The sequence below is a fragment of the Etheostoma cragini genome, chromosome 21 (genome assembly GCF_013103735.1).
Source record: "Etheostoma cragini isolate CJK2018 chromosome 21, CSU_Ecrag_1.0, whole genome shotgun sequence".
Classification (NCBI taxonomy): domain Eukaryota; kingdom Metazoa; phylum Chordata; class Actinopteri; order Perciformes; family Percidae; genus Etheostoma; species Etheostoma cragini.
Window position 1 is genome coordinate 8,601,076 of NC_048427.1, and position 24,292 is coordinate 8,625,367.

The 24,292-nt window shown below is 40.6% G+C and overlaps 2 protein-coding genes across 8 annotated transcripts in view; both read right to left on the bottom strand.

The window, feature by feature from the left end:
• The window catches only part of adam11 (ADAM metallopeptidase domain 11), a 28,266-nt gene extending 9,929 nt beyond the window's left edge, over nt 1–18,337 (bottom strand). For 3 of the 5 annotated variants that reach the window (XM_034860080.1, XM_034860083.1, XM_034860082.1), the window contains exons 1-10: nt 17,936–18,337; nt 17,502–17,671; nt 11,959–12,035; nt 11,378–11,444; nt 6,530–6,612; nt 5,665–5,719; nt 4,554–4,617; nt 2,748–2,872; nt 1,935–2,009; nt 1,696–1,767 (exon numbers count right to left, since the gene is read on the bottom strand). In XM_034860080.1, coding sequence (XP_034715971.1) covers nt 1,696–1,767; nt 1,935–2,009; nt 2,748–2,872; nt 4,554–4,617; nt 5,665–5,719; nt 6,530–6,612; nt 11,378–11,444; nt 11,959–12,035; nt 17,502–17,671; nt 17,936–17,993 — 846 coding nt within the window. In that variant the 5' untranslated portion in view covers nt 17,994–18,337. The remainder of the gene's footprint in view (nt 1–1,695; nt 1,768–1,934; nt 2,010–2,747; nt 2,873–4,553; nt 4,618–5,664; nt 5,720–6,529; nt 6,613–11,377; nt 11,445–11,958; nt 12,036–17,501; nt 17,672–17,935) is intronic. The other 2 variants (XM_034860081.1, XM_034860084.1) reach the window with 2 other exon arrangements.
• A 1,520-nt stretch (nt 18,338–19,857) lies between these two features.
• The window catches only part of dbf4b (DBF4 zinc finger B), an 8,788-nt gene continuing 4,353 nt past the window's right edge, over nt 19,858–24,292 (bottom strand). For 2 of the 3 annotated variants that reach the window (XM_034860077.1, XM_034860076.1), the window contains exons 9-12: nt 23,947–24,078; nt 23,710–23,848; nt 23,468–23,601; nt 19,858–22,077 (exon numbers count right to left, since the gene is read on the bottom strand). In XM_034860077.1, coding sequence (XP_034715968.1) covers nt 20,589–22,077; nt 23,468–23,601; nt 23,710–23,848; nt 23,947–24,078 — 1,894 coding nt within the window. In that variant the 3' untranslated portion in view covers nt 19,858–20,588. The remainder of the gene's footprint in view (nt 22,078–23,467; nt 23,602–23,709; nt 23,849–23,946; nt 24,079–24,292) is intronic. The other variant, XM_034860079.1, reaches the window with a different exon arrangement.

The following is a 24,292-nucleotide window of genomic DNA, read 5'->3' on the forward strand; positions in this document are numbered from 1 at the left end:
AATCTTGATATAACAATAGAAACAATTGACAGAACAATAAATATGAAAAGACAATCTGGACGGGAAAGTGAATATTATAATGATCAGAAATTTGTTCTTCGATGATAACAGCACTCTAAATGACCTCAACAGCCCAAAAAAAGAAATACAAATTCAGGGACTAAATTGTTATGTGACTTGTTATTAAAGTGTTGAAATTACAATATATTTCAGATCTAGTCCCATTTCTACATAGGAAAAGGATTAGAATAACTGCAAAAAAAGTTTTAAGGGAAAAAGTGAGAGTTGAATATTTCAGGTAATGGAGACAGAATTCTTCAATTTTAGACACCGAGTGGGAGAAGGCTGGCAGCAGTCGGTTGCCATGGAAACCAGCAACACTACATTTTTTTTTTAGTGAAGAGTTTCGCCTGTAGATGCTACAGTAGAGGACACCATGAATCTTCTGCACTTCGTGTTTCTTTTTTTGACAAGGGAATCATGTCCAAGCAGCTGTTACACAGCTTTATTTATTATATCGACATTCATAGTAAACAGCTCAGTGTCTTTAGGTTGAGCCTCAACTCGTTACTGTACCGTATTACAGCACAGATCTTCCATCTTCTAAAAGCGTAGGCTGAGACACTGGAAATATCTATTTATAAAAGCTATCCTGGGTAAGTCTCTGCCCAACTATCCACTTGCCCAAGTTTCATGTTTCTAGCTCATTCCAGCTCACGGGAATTTGAGCCGGTGCATCCTCCCACTGTAGTAAAGACAGAGAGCCCTTAATAATAATAATAATAATAATAATATTAATAATAATAATAATAACTAAAACAGACAAACACAGAAGAGTTCTCTAGCTTTGCAGTTTAAACCTTAACTATCTTTAGTGTAAAGAACAATAAGTCCTGGAAGTGATGGCCTCCGCAGAGCCCTGATTTCAACATCATTGAGTGTGTCTGGGATTACATGAAGAGACCGAAGGATGTGTGGAAGCCTATGTCCACAGAAGATGTGTGGTTAGTATTCCAAGATGTTTGGAAAAACCTACCAGACCTGTTCCTTCACAAACTGTGTGCAAGTGTACCTAGAAGAAGTGATGCTGTCTTGAAGGCAAAGTGGTCACACCAAATATTGATTTGATTTAAATTCCTCTTCACTGCATTTTGTCAATTGATGACAATAAAACACTTCAATTCTTGAAAGCTTTCTTAGTTTACAGAAAATTTTCATATCTGCCTAAAACCTTTGCACAGTACTGTATATATCCATTTAATAATATTAAGTATTGGTAACTACCTCAATTCTTGGTTAAGAGGTTTTTAGGTTGTTTTTTGGAGTCTATTTAACAACATATCACCAACATATAGGTCAGCAGGCTACGTTTTTAATAAGTTCATGCACAATCATGTTTGTTAAACATTTTCATATTAAAAGACCCTGTTAAATGATGAGGATTAAAGAGATGATATCAAATATTTGCCGTTTAAAAGATGGTTAAAAATAAAATCTGACAGTAAAATATAGCTGGTTGGCTTTCTGTGAGTAAGGGATGGCAGCTGTCCCACTCTGAAATGTGGCAAGTGTCCTGAATAAGCTCAAGAGACTCATTCCAATAGACTCATTATGAAAAGGTGCCATGGTTTCCAAAAAAAATAAATGATAGGAAGAGAAGCTCATAATTAACTCCTCCACAGAATTTCCACTTACTGCGTCGGCCATGTTCACCACTGCTTTGGCAAAGTTCTTCGTCTGAGCGGACGACCGTCGAAGCTGCACAAACTAACAAGAGGCGACAAAAGCTGCATGAAACATTTAATCTTTTTCTGTGCTGATTATAAGTCTTAACAGAGGATTATAAGCCTTATTTCATGAGAGTCACGCTCACTCCTTATTATTGCCTTCATGCAGCCGTTACAGAGATAAGGTAAAAGAAACTTCCCACCTACCAGTTCATGGTCGTTGACCACCATCAGCTCGATGTACTTGGTCTCAGTCTGGACTGTGCGCTGGCCTCGCCGCACCTGGAAAAAACAAAAGCCGTATTTTTTAGTCTGCATGCACGCAAGCTTGATCGCACGTACATAAATATCCTTAGGCCTTATTAGGTAAGGCTTTAACACTCAAAAACTCAGCATCGGGACTGTTTAGCAATGGTTTTATGACATTGATTGGACCTGGAAAAAATAAGCAAAGAACCCAACTTGTCTCACATTTTGATTCAAATTTTTGCTAAATTCTGATTAGTGCACAGAAGTCTGTGACATCAACATTTTTCAACTGAGCCCAGCCAATTTAAAACCAGTATAGTTGCAGACAAAAGGCAAAACTGTCTCAATTGAAACCAGTAGGACATGTCAAAATAGATGCAACAGAGGCAAAGCATGATTAGCGTCTTTTGTTAGACAGACCATGCCTGGTAAAACCCATCTTTCAGACTTCACAGCCTCAGTTTGCAGGCTTTGCCTGAGATGTGTGTAGTACAAGCCTAGGTTGAGTAATTTTGTCAGATTTTAAAAAGCTCCTCCAGACATATACGCCACTTCTTTCACTGGTTTTTATCTTATCCTATTAGCATGAAAGCCGAGACAAGCTATCAGCCTGCGCGTGGAACTTTGACATCATCTGACAGACGTCTCTGTGAAATATTAATTGTTTGCATATCACTAATGTCTCCCTCATGGTGACACATGCTGCAAAGCATGTGACGTGTGGCTGACGGCCTGTGTGCATACATGGTGTATGGCCGTCTGAAAACTGACTTGTCTTTTTGAGCGTCTCAGGCCTTCTGTAAAGATGGGCTTGTCCTCTTCAGACCAGTCGTCTTCATCCTTCAGCTCACCGTCTCCCTCAACGTGGCTGTGCTTTGTGCTGTTTACAGAGCACCCTAGGACACACACATTTAAATGCTTTTATTTGAAACAAGATCCAAATACTCTGGGAAGAGTCCTTGACAAGGTGAAAGGTCTACATGGCTCACATACTTTTAAAAGGTCTTTCCATTTATAATGCTCAACACATTAAGGATAAACAAAGCATCTCTGTCTCCATATTTGCAGGCTCTCTACGATGGCTGAAACAGAGCAACATTTGCAAGCCTTTTGCAGCCCCCTACCTGCATCCCCCTGACCACATTCTTATGGACATGGCCTAAACTTCCAAATACCAGAGTTATTAGTTTACAGTTGTATCCAAGTTGGTGAATGAGATCTACCAGTGGTTGATATTTCAATAGTTGGGAATAGTAGCAAATGTCCATATACAGATCAAAACAGCAACCTGCCTCAAAGATCCATACACATTTCATAGCCTCATTTACAATGTCAGGAATGTATGGAATGTTTTGAAGTAGTCACTGTCAGATGTGTTAACCAGTTGAATTTTGATTGGAAAATCTTGTCCATAGTCATAGTTTATTTTCTGCAAGTCCTTTGCAACCAGATGTTCATGTCTGGCCACATACAGTACTTTATAGTTGTAGCATCCGTTTAGTATGTGTGCAATTTTCCTGTTGAGTTGGGTGTAATATGCAGTAGGGTTCGTAGTTTGATGGGTACCATGTTGCCAAATTGTACCTGGTTGGGAAACACTGTAATCTTGAATATTAGGACGCCATCTGAGATTTAGGGGTATATTAAAACAGAATTAGCTACAGATTGGTCTGCAAAGTGGAGTAATGCAAGCTTCAGTCTGACACACACACACAAACACACAAACACACAAAGTGGCTAGTCATCAATCCAGGGATGGATGTGACCATGTATTTCAGTCCACTGATCTGCAGGAGAAATCAATATCACACAGCCAGTAGAGGAAAGGGAAGAGTATAACTGGCCAAATGGAAAGAGGGAGAGAGAGGGTGGGGTGAAAAGGCAGGGAGAGAGGAATAGCAGGGGTTGGGTAACAGAAAGGAGGGGGGGAGGAAGCTGAATCTAGAGAGGCAGATGAGTGTCAGGGACAAAAAGGTGAAGAGGAGAAGAGGCAGCCAAATGAGACGTTTAGTAAGGGCAAGGAGGGCAGCTGGACAACCTGAGCAGGACACTGTACGCCACAGTGTGTTTGTGCGCGTGTGTGTGTGTGTGTGTGTGTGTGTGTGTGAGATTAGGAAAAGCAACCTAAAAACTGTTTTGCATTACAGAACATTTGATTGCTTTAGACCATCAAAAAGTCAAGGACAAGGCTGAACATGTCTCCAAATAAGTAAAAGCAAACAGCCTTTGGGTTATTTGGGTTTATCAGTAACAAGCTGTGTCCTGCCAGGTTTCATCAAAATCTATTCTCTTGAAAGGCAAAAGAAGGACCATATATATGATATTGCAAAGTCTAAACAAAATAAAGCCAGATTGAGATGTCATGAAAGTCGATAATTTGTGTTATAGCTGGATTTGTGCAGCAGGTATTGTGCAAATGAGAATTAGAATTTAGAAAGTAAATGGCAGACTAAAGACAGGGATTTAGTTTCCATCAAGCTTTTATCATTACATCAAGAGGGAGTGAAATACAAAAAGGAAATTACAGTAACTGGGAGGAGTCTCAGTGTGGAGTTTTTGTGTTGACGGTGGTCCTACCTGGACAGGGAGGTGGGAAGAGGTCAACGTCCGGCATACGATACACAATGTGGTCATTCTGCTCCTGAAGGGCATCCAGACAGAGAGAGAGAGAGAGAACATTGTGTTTTGATGAAAGAAAATATACTTTTGGTTAGTTTCAGGAGTTGACCATTTCATGAATAAAAAAATGGGAAGTAAAAAAGGAAATTGGACATTAAAGTTGTACCATTCTTTGCTCAACTGAAGGGTAATTGTTCTTCCCTGTGAAAGAGCATGAATATGTACCACTGAAGCGTTCATGGTTATAACGTGAAACACGCATTGAAATGACTTCTTTTCATGCTGGACTTTAGTCCACAGCTTCTCGGTTGTGTCCTTTGAGGTAGAGATGGACTAATGGGAAGAAAAGTGCTCTGATGCATAATTTATCAATCTACACTACTGGACACTGTGGTACACTTGAGCTAAGGATAAATACTTTATGAAAATTACCCATCTGCACTAGAGAGCCAAGAAAAGAGAGGTGGGAGGGAGGGAATTTGAAGATGAGCTGGGAGGATATTGATTCATCTCTCTAGTCTATGTAACTGAGCTGTACTTCGATTACTGTGGGCCTTAATGGGAAAGAAAAGCTCAGGCTTTTCCACTCCAACACTTTCCTCCCAGTCCCTTCGGTCACTTTGTTATACATCCCTTTCTTTTTAATACCAGATGTATTCTAAAATCAAATTTGAGTATTTTTTGAAAGATCTAAAAAGCCTTTTGTTTTTGTCAGTCATTTGGAATATCTCCTCTGTCGCTCTGTCTCTGTAAGATGATGTCTCCCACAGATATGACAAAGGAGATGCGTTTCATTGGAGGTGGGTTGTGTATCAATACAGCAGCTCAGAGAGCAACACCGTCTGGACTGACACTAAGTCCCGGAGACAGAGGAAGAAAGTCAGACCGTTGGCCACTTTTAACCATATTTTGTTGAATTTAAAAGATTGGTGCCAGTTTTGGGAATTTCTTTTCACACAACCTTATGGCTGTCTTGGTTTGATGCCAAGGAATTTGATATGCATGTTTACTACTAATTTGCCTAGTTGATCCTCCCTACTGGGTTTCTCCTGCCAAAGTCCTGACTCACCTCTCCACTGGCCGGTTCAATACCGTACAAAAAGTTCCCGTCAGAAAACATCCCCCTGAAAAACACAACACATCACAACATGTTACAGCTTGTCTGGGGATGTTTTTGTCAGTCTGTGTTGTTGTCATTTTACTATAAGCCTCTACCAGAACTTTTGTAAATGTAGTAACAACTTCTAAAATCATATTTTGTTTTTCCATATTTAATTTCTTTATTTTGTCTCATCTTCCATCATCTTTTCTTTTCTCTGTCCTTTTTTGATGCAATATGTTATTTTTTATATTATATATAATATAAATATTATCATTATGTTACTACTAGTGTAGCAGTAGTCATTTTATTAGCTCATGACATCAAACTGATTGTGACCACGTAATAACATATTTCATTGAATTTCAAGGAATATTTAGAAAAAAGCCCCCAATTGTTTATTTTGTTTTTTTAAAGACTGGAAATGGGGGGAACACAGCTAGTGTTAGTGACTAGTGGCTAACAGCTATTGACTATGGCTTGACGTTTTGCACAGATTAAAAAAACGTGTTAATTATTGAGCTTTAGAGATGCTGGAGGGGGATTTTAGGGGACAGAGCCCAGCTGGCCGTTTCTTCCTGTTTTTAGTATTTGTGCTAAGCAAAGCTAAGTTAAGCAGCTGATGGCTTCAGCTACATATTTACTGTAGAAACATGAGAGCAGATAAGCTTAATTGTTAACTGTCAAACTATTCTTAGAATATTTTGTCATTTTTTACTTATCTAAAAATGGGAATCAATTTAATTTTCTTTTTGATAACTTTGTATTGATGACTTCCTGACTGAGTCTAGATTTCAGATGGAGTGACGATGTTTACTCAAAGTACTGGACTCACTGGAGGCCGTGGCAGGTGGACAGAGCAGCCCAGGAGCCCGGCAGCCCCCGCACACGCCCATGGTAGTAGCAATGCTCTCCTCCCTGGAAACAAACGGTAGATTACATTAAGAGACTGAATCCTCCATCATCCAGTAATCCATATTTAAACCAACAAATGACTGAGAACCCCTCTGATCTCCAGGCCCCTAAATACACACAGGGTAGGTGTTTACTGTCAGCCCGGGGCCTGGTGGGTTGACTGAAGTATATTAGTTACTACTGTACGACTCCGGGGAAACCTACACCAACAGAGGCTGCAACTGAGTTAAGTTTCACCAAGGAAAAGCTGTGTGCGTACAGAGGGAGTGTTGGAGAGAGCAATTAAAGTGTGAGGAGAAACAGGGGTCAAATGGGAGAAACTTAGCAATGGACTCTGGTTTCAATGTACAGCAAAGTAAGTGCATGCACATTTTTTCTTTTTAAGTCGGCTTTGTCCATTCGTGGAACTTTGATTAAATGATGAATTTGGCAACAAATCACACAATGGCCACCATTTCTGTTTTCTGCAGCACAAAATCAAAGAATATCACAGACGGATCTCAAGGTTACAGTGTGTTTGTTAATGGGTATCGGACCCCAAAGAATGACTCTGCCTCTTACGTCTACAGAAACCTGACTATAATGTTTTCTTACATATGCTAAAAACTTAATGACAGTAACATGTAGAAATATTAACAGTAATTTGTTGGTTGTAATTATTCTGCAGCCAGCAGCTGTTTTCAATTCAAGTTCCGCTATTAAAAGCTGACGAGTAAATTGACTAATGTGAAAACCTGTAGCGTGCCCTTTTAATATAGGGATAAAATGGCAAACTTTGTCATTGCATGGGCCACTTTCAGTTTGGCTAAATGCTGTAAGGTGTTAACCATACACCCTGCTTCCAGATACCTTCACCTGACTATTCATAATCTCCTGAAAGGACCCGACTAGATGATCATGTTTTGAATATATAGTGTTGCGTTTCCATGCTGCCTCTCACAGTACAGGAATGATCCGATTACAACAATCTGAGAGGATACTTGCCACTGTCAGTCAAGCAACATGTCTGTGAGCGAGCTAACAAAAGTTGTTAAGAAAATAACTTTGCATGGCAGAGAGAGTTACAATCAGGAGGGGGATTTTCTTATATGGTAAGAGTTCTAAGTGGATGGAGATAACGGTCACATATTTGTTTGTAGCTACATGAAAAATATGGTGTGTGTGTGTGTGTGTGTGTGTGTGTATGTGTGTGTGTGTGTTTTAAAGAGAGGGTCAGTTTCAGGTGTTTGTAACAGGTGTTTGTAATGAACCCCAATAAGTCATGTCTGCCACCCGAGCCTGCTGTTGTCTGGCACAGCTGATGGACCAAAAAGAAAAGAGGCATTGTAGAGCCTCTGTTCTTTATGCTTGGTCAACCTTTAAACTTTAGAAAAAAAATCTTTCGGACGTCTTGTCAAACATAAACAAACTCCTAAAAAATAATTTATCATTACAAGACTAGGACCCCGTTTCTGTGCATTAAGTGGCTTCACGACGGGATCTAAAGTGGGCTAAAATTGCAGCGGGATCTGCTTCAAATGACGCTTTTTTTATCCCTCAAACTCATGTTTTTTGATTTCAGAGGACACACAGTGCTGGTATGCTTTTGATTACATTTGGGGGAGGGGTGTTGATGCATTTTGTCTATTTTACACTGATCTGATTACACTAAGGAAGCTGTTAAAAGCTGCAAACCTTAAAAGGCTATAATTGCTTTTCCACGTGACAAAACTAAGAGATGAGGCCCCCACTTACCGACTGGTAAAAAATAAGTGTCTGCATCATTCTTAAAAGGAAGTAACAAAACAGATTCTAAAGGAACATCAACATCACTACTACTAAAGGGCAATCCACACCAAGGATGATAACTATAGAGTGTTCTGACTCAAGTGGGGGGTGGAGTCCTCACCAAATCATGGTAAATACACTGAAAGACAATCAAAATCCATCTGTATTTACAACATGGCACAGCAGAGAGACACAGTGGAGAGATTTGTATTTGTTCCACACAGGTGGTCAGTGGCCTGGCGTGACTTGACTTTCCACGCTACGATCCTTTAGGTACCTCAACATTACTTTGAAAGTACATTGAAAGCATTTCTAATGTCACAGAAACCACTGAGAGGGAATCTTTTGTTTTAGATGTTATTATCACACTGTTGGTGAATGGTCTGTGTTTTTGTTCCGGTGCTTTGCACCGCTCTGACACTAGCCCTTCGGCTCTCCCCTGCTTGTTCATTATTCTTGGTGTCGACGGGCTTTAACTCCTCTACAGTAAGTGGTTGTTGGGTCAAAAATGTATCACAATTCCTCCAATTTAAAACCTCTGGGATGTGGAGATCACAAGCAATGTCTCAGCAATAATACAAAAAAACACTAAATATTAATACATAACTTAAGACTTTAGCACCACTTTATCATTTCAGGGATCAGTGCAAAAATATAGAATCTGAAAATGAATTACAAAAAATATCCACTTAAATCTATTATTATCATGTAGTATTTTTCAAACAGCTTGATCAAGCAGATTTGGTACCGGACCATACGTTGAGGTAAGGACTTTAATCATTCATACCAAATAGTGAGACAGCCTGCAGCACTTAGCCCGGAGCATGATCATAAAAATAAATAAATAAAATGGTAGGATTACAAGGCTAAATGGAGGAAATCAAATTGCCTTACACAGCAAACTGACTGCAAGTGCGCTTTTCAGACAAGATTTATGCGCTTCAAATGATGGACACTCACACACACAAAGAAACGTTGTACGTGTGTAAATACATAAGTAAAATAAAATAATCACAGCTTGAACATAAAATATGTGATGTCCTGAGAGGACAGGGACAGTTAAGCAAGACACTACATTAGTAACTGAAATGAAAACGGTTTGCTAGAGGCAAGTAAACAGTTACATCTAGGAGAGAAGAGGCTTACATGTGACATTAGAAACTAACTGAATTAGAAAAGCTGGAGTATACTCAATGTCTGGACTTTGACTCAGCATTTTTGAGCTGAGAGGAGCAAAGGAAAGATAATGTAAAAGAGCTAATGTAAAGAGACAGGAAGACTAGATGGAACAAAAGCATCATGCAGGAATATTAGACAATCTTAGTGAGGAAGCATGTTCATTTTTCAGATAAAATAAAGACACACTTAACTGAAACTATTTTGAACATATAACAGATTTTAATGAATGAGAACCGTGACAAAAAATCATCCTTTTGATTTTGTTTGATTGATGCCAAATCATTAATGACCAGGGCTATTATCTAATATTCAATGTGGTTTACATTGTCTTTTTGTGTATTAGTCTGTAAATAATATAGTGAGTACCAATCAGGGTGTCAGGAATTTATTTTTAAAAACAACTTCCTAATTGACATCTAATATGTTCAACCAATCACAAAATATGAAAGTTTGTTGGTGCTCATGCTAAAAGAGCGCTTTAGACATTTCAGAAAATAAAAATAAAAATAATCAAAACAGCAGGTATTCAGCAGGACATACATTATAATATAGTATGATAATGTATATAAAAACTGCTCAAATACATTCCAGCCCATCCCCTTTTAGCTGTGTGTCATTGAGATTCAATGTGAACAAGCCGGCCCCCATCTTAACACAAGATCATAGATCCCCAGGGACCAATAAAAAACAGTGACACATAAAGGCAGTAGGAATGTATTGGCATGTCACTTAAACTAAATAAATTAGGATGGAGATTGTGGTGGCGGGGGAGGGGACTGCATTCACCGTGTTTTCAGTGCAGCATGTAGAAGATGGAATGTCCACATAAGCAATTTGTGCATTTCTATTGTGTAATTACTCCATAGATGCCTAGATCCATGTATGTGTTTGCATGTGTATTGGAAAATGTGCAAGTATTAACATATGTCTAGTTTGTGTAGCTGCTCAGACATAGGAATATATTATGTTGACTGGCATCTACCAACCATAAATTCCTTTCTGCATATTGAAATTGAAAGTGTTCTGAGAGAAAAATAGACTTCTGCACCTCTTGGCTCTGTTTTCAGGCTTTAGAAAATCTAGCCTGCGACAGAAGACTTCGGCCACTCACTGGTCATTTCAAAGAGAGAAAACATTCCTATTGGTTGTGTACAAATGCAGACAGAGGGGAGACGGAGAGTTGCACAAAGAGGACTCACACTACTTAAAAATGTTGCGAATGTTTTTTGCTTTCTACTAGGCATGCACAATTTGGGAAAAAAATATGAATCAGGATATTTTAGCTAAGAATTGATATCACAAGGGTAATATTTATTGCACACATTAACCATGACAAAACAAAACAAATTGGCGAACATAGATTTTCGAAAGTGGTTTAAAACCCAGAAAGTAGTAACGTTTGTGATGAAGTCATTACAAAAAACAAACAGTTATTTTTAAATTAAATCGTGAACAAGGTAAATCAATTATAACGATTAATCATACTACTACTACTTTCTACTTAATGTTACTGTTGTAACCCCATTTTAATCTTTGACCAATGCACTGTATTTATTCAGATTTTCTTAGAATTCTCAAGTATTAATAATGGTGTTAGCCCAATAATCTCTCAGGCTCTACATGTTTACATATGCTCTTTGCCATCGAAAAAAAACAAACATGATAAAGTAGAATTTCCTTTTAGAGGAGTAGTTCCACATTTTGGCTAACCTGCAGTATCATATTTAGTGATAGTATTGTAATGATCTTCTCATCTAAATCTTGGCAAGAAAGTCAAACAAGTGTATCTCTCAAAATGTCAGTTTCTATAAGACTGTCCTACCATATTCTGTGACAGCTGCCCATCCTCATCATAGTGACGTTCCAAATAGTCTGTAGACAGGAGATTGCTGGAGAGAAGAGGATGAAAAATATGAGGAGAGCAATAATCATCCTTACATTTTGTGATAACCTGAACTAGATACATGTTTGAAATAGCCTGATTGGGTGTTATTATTAGCGGCCATTATGGCTGACTGCTATTTAACAGAATAACATTGCTTGCGTGAATCTAGATCAACACATAGAAACCAAAATGCGTTCAGAATCACTTATCACAAGTGTTTAGAAAGCCAGTGATGGTTTTACATAAATGCGGTCCATTAGAACAATATGTGGCAAGTGAAAAGAGGGGGAGGGGAGGTATACACTTAGCCTGCAGCCAGTCTGTGTATAACACCAACAAGCAGGATGTACAGTACAATACTGTGGGTGGGCGGAAGAAGGATGAGGAAAAATAGGCAGTAAGCGTGTGCATGCAAGTACAGTCATGTCATTGACTGCTGTGGTAAGCAAACCATAAACACTGTTTGGTGCCTCTGTGTTGCGGATGTGTGAATGCTTTGCTGGTATGTGGTGACTTACTGGTTGAGTTCCAGGTCAAGGATGAAGGATGTGCCAAAGGCCTCCACCAAGAAGCTGCTCTGGGCCAGATGAAGGGGCTGAGGGAGGGAGAAGTTGGGAGAGGAGCAAAGAGATTAAAAAAAGGACTTATATTTGATTACATTTACTAAGATACTGATGCAAGTAGCAACAGAAACACAGAAACTGAATCTGATTGATTATGTCTGCTGCTGGTAGTTTAAAAGTTTGTTCCCTTCAGTAAATCAACTAAATCAATAAAAAAATCAATGGCCTCATTTGATCAATTTCAAGATTGTTGATTCATACTACATAATATACGGAATGTACTATATAATAAACGTTTGACATAAAAGTCAACATACTTTAACGTGATATGCTAACAGATCCGTTATCTGAATGAAATCCAATCTATGGTTCTTTGAATTTACACCAGGTATTCATAAAAAGCACTTTCATTTGTGGCCGCAGTGTGATTGGATCTCAATATGCAAATTTGTTAAAAAAGGTCGGCTGACTTATCAACAAGACAAGGCAAGGCTTGCTAGCTAACATTACTTACTTTTGGGGTAGTAATGCTACATTACCTGCACTATCAGATGTCAATAAAACTATGCCCTTGAGATTCCACTGACAATTAAAGTGGAACAAGAGACAGCAAAACGTCCAAAAATCCAATCTTTATTAGTTGTTTGTTAAGTTGTTCCTGGAGCTGTTTCACCACCATTCACATTAATTGTGTTATTTTTTTCTTTGCCATTGTTTGATAAGGTGTCTTATTACAGCACACCCAATACAAAAACAAAATTAAGTATGCGTAATAAAACAATGAACGCACTACATACGCAAAAACGGCTTGGAATTAGTATGGAGTTGGGACCCAGCTTTACTGTTTTGTATTTGCATTTATAGGGGTTTCCTGTTCATGAGTTGTGTACTGCAACACTGCACTCCAATCCCCAACCAAGTGCATTTTAAATTTACTTTCTCTCTAAACCCATAATCACAAATTTGTCTCAGATGGCTTTGCAAATTGGTCCCTTCTATCCCTAGACATTCAATTCGGAATTCAATTGCCGCATTTACAGAGAAGACAGAAGTGGCACTCGTGGAATTACAACATTGAAAATGTCTAAATCTCAATAACTGTACATGCTTCAGTTCCTATTTATGTCTCAGCTCTGTGCAAGGAGCTCCAAAGTAAACTGGTAGAAAATTAGCATTATTGGTACTTAAAACGCCTAAAGCTTACTTTTAGATTAAGGACCTATGCATCTCTTACTTTAAATCACTGCATGGTGTTTATCCCTGACACTGACTTAAAGAAATGACTTAATCATTTGTCTAGTATTTTCAGTTTTTTAGGAACAAATAATAATGATAATAATAATAATATAATATCATAATAATATGATAAAGAGAGAGTGGAGGAGAAGAGAATATCGGTGGACGTTCAGTACGAAATAACAGAAGTGTGCATAAAGACCAAAGCAACACAGATAGGATAAAGAGATATCCTATTCTGGTAACCTCTCCCTGAAGGCGAGCCAGCCTCATCCATCCCTGAGGCTTTTTGGGATAAAACTGGGTGTTGGGGCTCATTGGCTGTCTAACCTTGCTCCAAGGTGAGCCATAGCCACATTATAAGACAGAGCTCTGTGGAGGCTCCCATCACGAATTATTGGCCAAGCTGCATGGAAGGTCTCGTTAGTATTGCCTTGCACTCTCTGCAAACCACTTAGTATCAATCTAAGCCTCCACTGGGTCCATATACAGCAAGATAAAAAGCCCACAATGGTGCATGTGAGCAGAGATAAGACCGCTGCACCAGAGCTCTTACTGAGGAGATTTGTTATTGTATTTATGATTTTAAAATCAAATCCTGAATATTCAGTTTGACACACCATACAGTCTCTCAGCTCTAAGACATGAATCATATAGTTGATACACACAAATAGGATGGCAATAAGATCAAAATAATTAGGACAAATACAAAGAAATTGCTATATTCTCTTACATAAGCCTGTTGCAGCAGCTCCTGATTGTATGCGTCTTTTGTGTGTCTTTAGTCACTTTATTTTTATTTATTTGTAATCTTTAAGTGTTGTACATCTGTGTTAAGGATGGTGCGTGTAAACTTCTGAACTTTTCTTTTAGTTGTATTCTTGCTTTGGTCGTTTTTTTGTTACTGCGTGCTACGCACAAGGCAGCGGGACTATTGTTTACGCACGCGATCATCTGAACTGCTGGCTGTGGGGTTTTTTTGTCCTTGCTATTTACCGAGGGACTTTGTCCACCACAGTGATGGCTGTCCACATTCCACCGATCTGCTGGTGGACGCAGGAGGCTGAGGAGGCACTGCAGAACTGCTTGGAGTCTACAGACTGGGACGTGCTCTGTGAGCCAAATGGGGAGGACATCAATAACATGGTTGACTGTATCACAGAATACATCAAGTTCTGTGAAAACACCACCATGCCCTCCCAGACTGTCCGCCATTTTCCCAACCATAAGCCGTGGATCACCAGTGACCTGAAAGTCTCTGTTAATGAAAAGAAGAAAGCTTTCAGGTCATGGAACCGACAGGAGCTAAGGGAAGTACAGCACAGACTGTGGGATAAACTGAGGGAGTGTAAAAACTCCTACAGGAGGAAGCTGGAGGCCAAACGAGCTTAATCGTTATTTCAATTGGTTCGGCTTACAGCCATCCCCTGCCTCCTCTAGCACTCCACCAACCCCCTACACCCCCTCATTGCCTCCTCCCACCCCTTTTGTTCCCACACCTCCCTCACTACCCTGTAGTCTGCCTTTCTACAGTCAGCTTGTGCCCCCTACACCCAACAGCACATTTCCTCTCCCCCCACTGACACTTCAAGACACCCCCCCGCTTTGCATTCACACCTGGCCAGGTGAGGAGACAGCTGGAGAGGCTTCACCAGTACCTCTTCAACCTTAGCCTGAGCCTGCAGAGGGTGCCGCTTTTCTGAAAGACGTCCTTTCTTGTCCCGGTAACCAAGAAGTCGACTCCATCTGGCCTCAAGGACTACCGCCCAGTGGCTCTCACATCCCATGTGATGAAGGTGCTGAGAGGCTGGTCTTGGCCTACCTGAGGCCACGGGTCAGTTCTTCTCTGGACCCTCTACAGTTTGCCTGCCAGCCTCGTCTGGGAGTGGACAAATCTGTCAACTATCTTAGCTCGTTTGCACCTGGGTAGCGGTGGCGGCACTGTGAGAATCACATTTTTTGATTTCTCCAGTGCATTCAACAGCATCCAGCCACTGCAACTTGGTGATCGGCTGCTGGTGTTGGGCGTCGGTGCGTCCCTAGTCTCCTGGATCACTGACACCCCGACAGACAGACCTCAGTTTGTCCACCTGGACCATGTTATGTCTGATGTGGTGGTGAGTGGTTTGGGGGCCCCACAGGGGACTGTGCTGTCTCCTTTTCTGTTCAACTTATACACCACAGACTTCCAGTACAACTCAGAGTCATGTCACCTACAGAAGTTTTCTGATGACTCTGCAGTTGTTGGGTGTTCAAGAGATGGACAGGAGGGGGGAGTACAGAGCACTGGTTGATGACTTTGTAGAGTGGTCTGGTAAGAACCGCCTGCTGCTGAACGTGGATAAGACCAGAGAGATGGTGATTGACTTCAGGAGGAAGGGAACGGCTTTGCAGCCCCTTTGCATCCTGGGAAGAGACGTGGACATAGAGGAGTACAGATACCTGGGTGTCAACTTTGACAACAGGCTGAATTGAAGGATCCACAGCACTGCTGTTTACAAGAAGGGGATGAGCGGACTCTATTTCCTAAGAAAGCTGAGATCCTTCAACATCTGCAGCAGAATGCATCGGAGCCAACGACACAAACAGACTGATCAAACTGATCAGGAAGGCTGGCTCTGTGATCGGCTGCAAACAGAACACGTTTGAAGCTGTGGTGGAGAGGAGGTCATTGAACAAACTGTTATCTTTCATGTATAACCATGACCACCCTCTCCAGCCCACACTGGTCGTACAGAGGAGCAGCTTCTCTCAGAGACACCAACAGCTTCAATATTGCACGGACTGCTACAGGAAATCATTCCTACCACAGGCAATCAAACTCTTTAACACGTCATCACTGGGTGCTAGATAAGACTTTGAGACAACACAATACTGCACTAATAATAGGTGCAACCTGTACAATTGGTTTATTTACATTTTAGCATATTATTTAAGCAGTTGCACATTTTGTTTTCCCATCCTGTATGTGTTCAAATATTTGTTCTTATATTTTTATTCCTATTATTATTATTTCATGTATATCGTATGTATTTATATTGTATCCTAGTACTTCATTTATATTTATGAGGTGGCTGAGATGAGGGGAACGGCATACTTTGGACCAGAAACAGCCTTCACATTACACAGTTGTTTGATGTGTTGCTGGTATAAAAATACGGATTATAGCAGCTTTAAGTCTAGCAAAAAGGTATTTTTAGTGGGTCCAGCAAAACTAACACGAACACTTTCATGGACATTTTTTAAAAGCATCATGAACAGACAAATATCATCTTTTGTTCAGTCCATGATGTAAAACAATTACTTTAAAGTTCAGGTACATTTGGTTGCTTACATGATAATCCATATATAACTTTTTACATGCTTGCTATTTGAAATGTATGCCAAAAGATTATCATTGTTTGTTAGGATTTATTTTAAATGTGTCATTGACAGCTAGTAGGGAGATTTGATCTCACATCTGAATTCACATTTCGTAGCACAGCAGCACTCAGCCTTCTCCATGGAAAACAACAAACGCATCTTCTAGCGGGCTGCTCCGTCTCAGAAAAGAGAGGTCATGACACAGCACGCAGCCCACAGAGGGTAGCTGAAAGTCAGACCTGTGTCATATCCGCTGACAGGCCTGCAGCTGACTGACAGTGTGTGAAGGTAATGAGAGAGGACAGGTAGAGGTGTGAAATATAATCTAATGGACTGTACTGGAAAGGAGGTGGAGGCTAGAGGAGGGGGTGGTGGAGTGGGCTCAGTTTGTTCTTCCCTGTTGTGGCCCGGGCAACCTGGGCATCTGTATAGAGTGGGGACATACATTGTAAAAGTATACATTGAAAAGCAATACAAAAGAAAGAAAACTGCTGATTTAAGGGCCAAGACAAACTATCACAGAGAATTATGATTAAAACATGAAGATTTAAAAAGTCTGTCTGTCAATGACACTAACCTCAAATCTATTCACTTCAACTCCTTTGATTTGTATCTTTTAAGTTTCACTGATGGGAGCATTCCTAGAGAGGGTGGCAGCTTTATTAGAGGTTGGACAGTTGACAGATCTTTTCATCATCTTGTTTTGTTGTTGGAGGAACTCAGTCAGTCTTCATGAAAACTAAATGACACCCATTTACAAGAGAGACCTTGGTCATAATTTGACCTCACAGCTACTGTACATAATATGTAGAAACAGACTAAATTAAGGGCAATAATAGCCTAATACGTGTGTTTAGCTCTGGTTGTGAAAACAAGTCACAGGTGCTCAGGACACTCACCTGTGCTCCGGCTGTGTAGTTTTTGACCCGGGTGTCCAGGCGGCTGTGGAGCAGCTCTTCCTGGGAGTGGATCTGTTGCAGGAGCCGCTTGGGCTGAACGAGCTCTTCTGCAGGCGGCAGTCCTTCCTCCACACTCACCCGTTCCCTCAGACCTGCAGAGGACAGGAGAGCTTCAGTGCACGGGCAGCATCTTGTGGCACAGAGCAAAGTGTGGGTTCATGGTTCTGAGTGTGACTTTAAAAGGTCTTATTTCTACAGGATTCAACGGCTGATGCGGAGCGGCTTGTTGACATAGATGAAACAATCACACCGTCCTTATTATTAGACAGGTTGAGTGGAAGCAAGAACTGACAGAATTCGTACTATTTTTTTCATCACTAATAATAGGTTGCTTGTCATAAACTAAACAATTCGATGAAAGAACAGCGTCTCACCTGTTACGGCGTACCGTGCACACACTGCAGCGAACAGCAAGCATCTCACAGCGAGCATGATGCTCACATAGTCCCAGGGATTTCCTCGGTGCGGCGCCGTTAGATGACCCGATGGGAGCCGCGAGCGGAGCTGCAGAACGACTGTTGTTGACAGTGAAGGCAACCAGAACAGAGGGGTTCCTTTAGACGCTGCGACAGCATTTCTCCCTTTACGCCTGTAGCGAGTTAAAAGCCCCCTGAAGAGGCTCCTTTGCTCGGCTCCAGCAGCATGGTGTGTGTCGGTGTCACAGAACTCCGCGGCTTGATCGCACACTCGTCTTTCGGCCTACGCCACTGAGCTTGATTGAAGCACTGAGGCTACGCAAGTAGCACGTGGGGTTTGACGGGTCCACCCCCGCTCTTTGATGAGACCTGATGTCCAAAACTCAGGTCATCCAATATTGTTTTTTGTCAGAATTAAGATCAGAAGCCTACATGTTAATTCTTAAAAAGAAAATAACTTCTCGTGCATAACGTTTTAAATGTATTTGATATGGCGCTTTAATCTGCCTTTTTCTTTGTAATATAAGCAAACCTGATCAAAAAACATCAATCTTTAATTTAGTTTCAATAGTATTTCTTTTTCCTATAATGTGCCACTCTTACAGCCAGAAAACCTGGAGACTTTTGTTAAATATCAGTAGTCAGGATCCCCCCCCCCCCCCAAAAAAAGAAGAAGAAAAAAATAAATAAATAAATTTAAAATTTTTTAAAAAAAGAGTCCCAGGACACAAATGAAAGGTCGCAGTCTATGGTCACAAGATGATTGAAATACAAAAAAGGAAAAAAAACACCCCTAAACAAATCCTGTTTTTGACTTGTTTTTTGTTGTTGTTTTTTTAAATAGGTTGCTGTCATGTCTTCAGGCACCTTAAAATTCTTTAAGTTAAAACAATTTTTTCTTTTTAAGATTAGTTCTGGGGCATTTTAGGCCACGGGTTGGAGTTGAATCCATACCCATTGGGTCAGGGAGTAACCCTCTATATATGGGCACCCACTCTACCAACTGAGCTATCTGGGCGCCCAATTAATCAGTACTGAGAAGGAAAACACAGTAAGCTCATAACCTGTGATGAGCAGACAACCACTGCTACAGTTTGAAGGCCCTGAAAACATATGTCCACAAGCAGCTTCTTTCTATGGAGTTACATGAACATGCATTTTTCTGGCAAAGGTAGTACAGTTTTGGTTATAACGCTTAAGAGATTCCTGTATTTTTTATTTTTTTAAGTTGGCTATAGTTCAGAAAAGCCAACAGAGCAGTATTTAGCAACATCTGAACCATAGTCTGATGCCTGGTTGGTGGGTTGGTCAGTCAAATCTGATCAAACCAGATCCACATCTGGAAGAAGTTGAGTTTTTGACTGTTATAATAATACATGTATATAGTATTTTAAATATATACACATTTCTTCTAATTATTGGGCTTTTTTACTGAAATTGAGCATTAATTATTCATTACATTACTTGACAACCTGTGTTTAGGTCAGGTTCACCCACACAACAGATCACTTCATTCGAAAAAATCTGGACAGTGAAGGGTTACGCAACAAGGCTTTGAGATGAGATATCAAATATTGTTTGCGTCAGCTGGGACGATGAGCCAAACAGGACACATCGACCTGCTGCTGCCCTTGCTTCCTCCTTCCCTCCCCATTTGGCTCTCTTTTAGCTTCAAGCAGAGTCAGCATTCATTAAGACGGCAGGAAAAATTACCCTCAGCACACCCCAATAGTTCTAAACATTGCTGTTTCTGAGGAACAACTTTTTTTTTTAAACTATGCAGCAGGAAATGTTTATGGTTAAAAACGTTTATTTAAAAACACTGTACAATAGTTGACTTCACATCTTCCACATACTGAAATCATGTGTTTTTTTTGTTTTGTCTATTATGAGCAATGAGTCTTTAATGGTAGGTGACCTTATACTTGAAAAACTGACAAGTGAAGACAATAAACCTCACTGTAGCTGCAGCACACCACTGTGAAGCAGTTGTAACTCCTTGACAAAGTCAGTCCTTTAGCTGTCCTTCTAAAGCAGAAGAAGCCTTTTTAACATTAAATCAGAAAGACTTCTTTCTCACAGGTTTTGCGGGTCCTCCACTCTACGAACGCCTCTTCAACGCAAGAACAAGTGGGATCTGATCCCGATGCAGCACTTACAGTAATTGAGTAATGCCCCCCCTTCAGAAAAGCCTCATTAAATTCTCAATACCACGATGTGTTCCCGGATATAGGTTCTGAAAGACTGCAGTCAGCATGACATACAGAATATTACTCAGGGTCCTGTGCATGAGAATGATAACGGATTGAGAGGATAAAAGATAATGACACTCTTCAAAATCATGGGAAGATGCACATCCGCTAAGTAACATCTACGGCAACAACAAAAATAATTAGCATCTGTAAAAATATCTAAATATTCAATTTTAGTTTGCACCAAGTTTAAAATATTTATTCAGTGTATCATTTTATTGACTTATTTTGATGAGCTTAAGTGCTGCCCATTGTTTCTTGCGGTGGGATACGCAGCAGCAAAGACTTACTATTTTAAAGGCTTGAAACTACATCTAGGTAGTGGTTCTTCCAGTTTTTTTAAAATGACAGAATAACCATCAGTGCTGAACCTCAACAATCTGTACCACAGTCCTGGAAAACGCTGAAGGGTCCATTTCTTCCCCACACAGTGAGGTTGCTGGCTTTGACGGTTGAAGGACAGTGTGAAGACGTGACTCGTAGCTGGTGTCGTTCATCCAGGTGCACGGCACGTGGAGGAGCTCCTTGTCAAGCTCACAACTCTGCTCGGTGGTCAACAGGGGAGGAGCAGAGTTTGGTCCAAGCTGTGACAGCAGACCACAGTCCCAGTCAGAGTCTGATGATGATGGACAGAGGGCGGCTAAGTCAGGGATGAGGGCTGACTCAATGCACACTGAGGTGGAGTGGGATAATGAACATTGGGAGCCTTGACTGAAAAACGCACTGTGAGGTTTATCCTTGGGGAACTGGAGGGGAGGATCACAAATGTTTACTTTTGAGGAAAATGGCTGTGAAGGATGATCGGCAACAAAAGTGCTACCATGACCTAAAATGTCCACTTGATTTGGTGCCCAAGTGAAATTCTGTACAGTAGGAACACAAAACGATGAAAAAGTCTGTTTTGATCCAAGTTTTTCCAAGGCGCATGTTGAAGACACCTTGTCAAATAATAAACTTCCATCAGGTTTTGCCAGAATGTCGCTCTCTGGTTTGACAGATAGATGCCCTTGTTCAGTCCAACTACTGCTGTAGCCACATTTCACTGTAATTCTCCTCCTTTTGCTCTGGCTGTGTTCAGGGCTGGCTGATCTACAATGCTTTTTGGGGTTTGGTGCCGTCGCTGATTGTGGAGGCAGGGAACGAGATCTATGAGACAACAGCGTAGCACAGTCCAAACCATTTTTGGTCGAACATGTGATCCCACTTAATCCTACAAGACTTTCTTGGTTTGACCCCGTTGCTGTATTTGTCAAAGCAACAGATGGAAAAAGTCCAGTGGAGATATGATTAAAGAATGAGAGAGACGCACTTTCTGCAGTGTCCATTTCACAAGGTTGTGCTTCCACAACCTCCTCTGCCGTGTACAGTTGAGGACTGAGGACAGGAGGGTCCAAATACGGGCAGGCTGGCTCTACAATGTGGAAGGCATAAGGGACTTGTGGGCTGAGGACCGGGGGCAGGGAGTAAGGGTCAGAGGACAGGCATGGGGTGTCAGGGCAAGGGGAGAGATGTTGAGTATCAGGCTTCTGGCTTGCTGAGTTGTGGGCCTGTGGTTCAACATCTGAAACAGGCATGGCGGGACTTAAAGCATGAGGCTGGCTGTCAGGGAGCTGGCAATCTGTGTTAGTAGTGAAAGGCAAGATGTCAGCAGGTGGAGTGGCTGGTGGATTTGGGACAGTAAACTGAACTCTTGGTGATGGTCTGGCTGGGCTGGAGGAAAGAGGACCCCCAATAGGGCTAGAGATGTTATTGAATGATGAACCTTGTCTCTGCAGGGCCTGAACAGTGTGCTCCGTCTCAGCATCAGTGAGAGGCTCCAGTTCACAGACAGGCAAAGGAGTTGGTGGTCTAGGAGGAGGATACAGAAAGAAGAAAAAAAATCCTTAATTTAAAACAGAAAAAGCCTTGTGGGAATGACAAAGTGAGAAAAAAATGCCACTTATTAATAAACAAAGTGACACTACTATAAGCAATTACACCAGAAATTTTACACAAAAATATATTTGTTTGATGCTCAATTTCTGTTAGATAATAATAACTACTGACTATTTAAGGTCACATATTATGCTTTTCTGTGTTTTGTCATATTTACAATGTTAGATATTCACATGATGTAGACACATTAGGCCTACTCCTGAAAAAAATTCAGTTAGTAGTATGTGGTTCAATAACCTTTATTTGCGCTATTCCTCTCTGTTCTATAACTACAGTAACTACATGGATTAAGGCAGTAAACTATGTCATCTTGGCTGCAAATGTTGTTAAAGTCTCATTACTGCTGAAACATGTCCAATTGGGTAGTGTTTGGTCCACAAGCCTTTTTCTGCGATATGTGACGGTAGAAAGTGCTGCTTCAATCCACTACAATTAACATTAGCATACTGCTAACCATTAAGTTGCTACATGCTAAAGCGACGGAGCTGAAATCTTGGTCATTGCTGGTAATTTCTCCCCAAATTCCGGTCACTTAACTGCTGGGACATGTCCAGTTGTGTAATATTTGGTTTAGAGGCATTTATTGGTGTTTTAATAGTACAAAATCCTGCTATATACTATATATGTTGCAGTAGCTCCAGCTTCAACACGATATTCCGGTAAGCGCGCTGGCCAATTAGAGCCGACTGGGCTTTCACGGGAGAAGGAATTAAAGAGACAGGTGCCTCTACAGTACGTCTCATACAGAGGGTGAATACAGGTGCCGCAGCCATGAGCCGTTTAAGAAGCGTTTTTTGAAACATTAAGACATGTAAACATGTTTTAGTACAAAGACACAATGCAAGTATAATCCTAAAAATGCAATACAATAGTTGGTCTTTCTGGTCGAGGCAAATAGGCGCTTTGACACCAAAACCTCCATCAGTCCGCCTCTTGTCTGTAACCCCCTCTCCACCTTAACCTTGCTACTCTGTTCTGCGACTCTGCTGTTGCACGGAGCAGACACTTGGAGTTTATATATACAGAGTTACTCGTCAAACAAAATAGAATTGATGTCACTTATTAGTATTTTACAAATTTTTTAACATGAACATGAATTCATGTGTTTTTTAACATGAACATGGGCGCAGATGTGTTGAACTAAAGGGGTTTCATGTCTGTAAAAAAACAAAACCAATGAAATCGGTGTATGCCTGACCACCGGAAACACAAAACAACCGCAGCAAGCCTAATTGTGGTACAGTGAAAAAAAGACAGGGATTTTGCAACGTTAAGACATTGCTAGGTGATAATCAAAACTCACCGGTTCAGTGTTTCTTCTGACAGTTGAGCTGGATTGGGGTTGAATCCCGGAATCATTTCAGCCACGAGTTGGTCCATCACACTGTAGTTTGAGGGATCCAGCACAAACGCACGGTGCTGATCAGACTGCAAGTGCTGCGAGGGAAAAAAAATACCAGTCACAGATGTAAATATAAACAAAACGACAAAGGCAAACAGCAAATCAGCTATGTGCTAACATAAGTAATTCTGAAGGATGTTCACCTCCTCCAGATTAGTGAAGGGTTGATGACAGCATTCACAGTAAGACAGGTCCTTTTTGCGTGGCCGCCAAGGGGAAGGGTGACACCAGAGCGGGGTTTGAGATTTGTCCTGAATGCTGTTTTCAACGTGTTTCTTCTCCCTAATGTACAAAGAATGAATAGTACATAATAGATTTTTAACCCAGTTTGTTAGCAAAACAATGGTCCGTTTCCTTCAAATAATGCCAGTTAAACTAACCTGGTTTTATTTTCTCCTTGCTCTGTCTGCTTTTCAAACCGAGGAGGAGGAGGAGATTCAAAGGGACTAAATCGGCCCGAGTACCACAGAGCGGGGAATGTCATAGATTGAATGTGCAAGGGCTTGTATCTCCTGGTTAGAGAAAAAAAACAAAATAATTTAATACACAAGGTCTAAAATCAAATAAAAATGTTTTAGCATTTAAAAAGTTAGACATGAAAAAGAAAACTGCACACTTTAAATATGCATGCAGATAAAACTATTAATATACAGTTGTGGTCAAAAGTGTACATACACTTGTAGAAAATCCCAATGTTATGGCTGTCTTGAGTCTTCAATAAGTTCT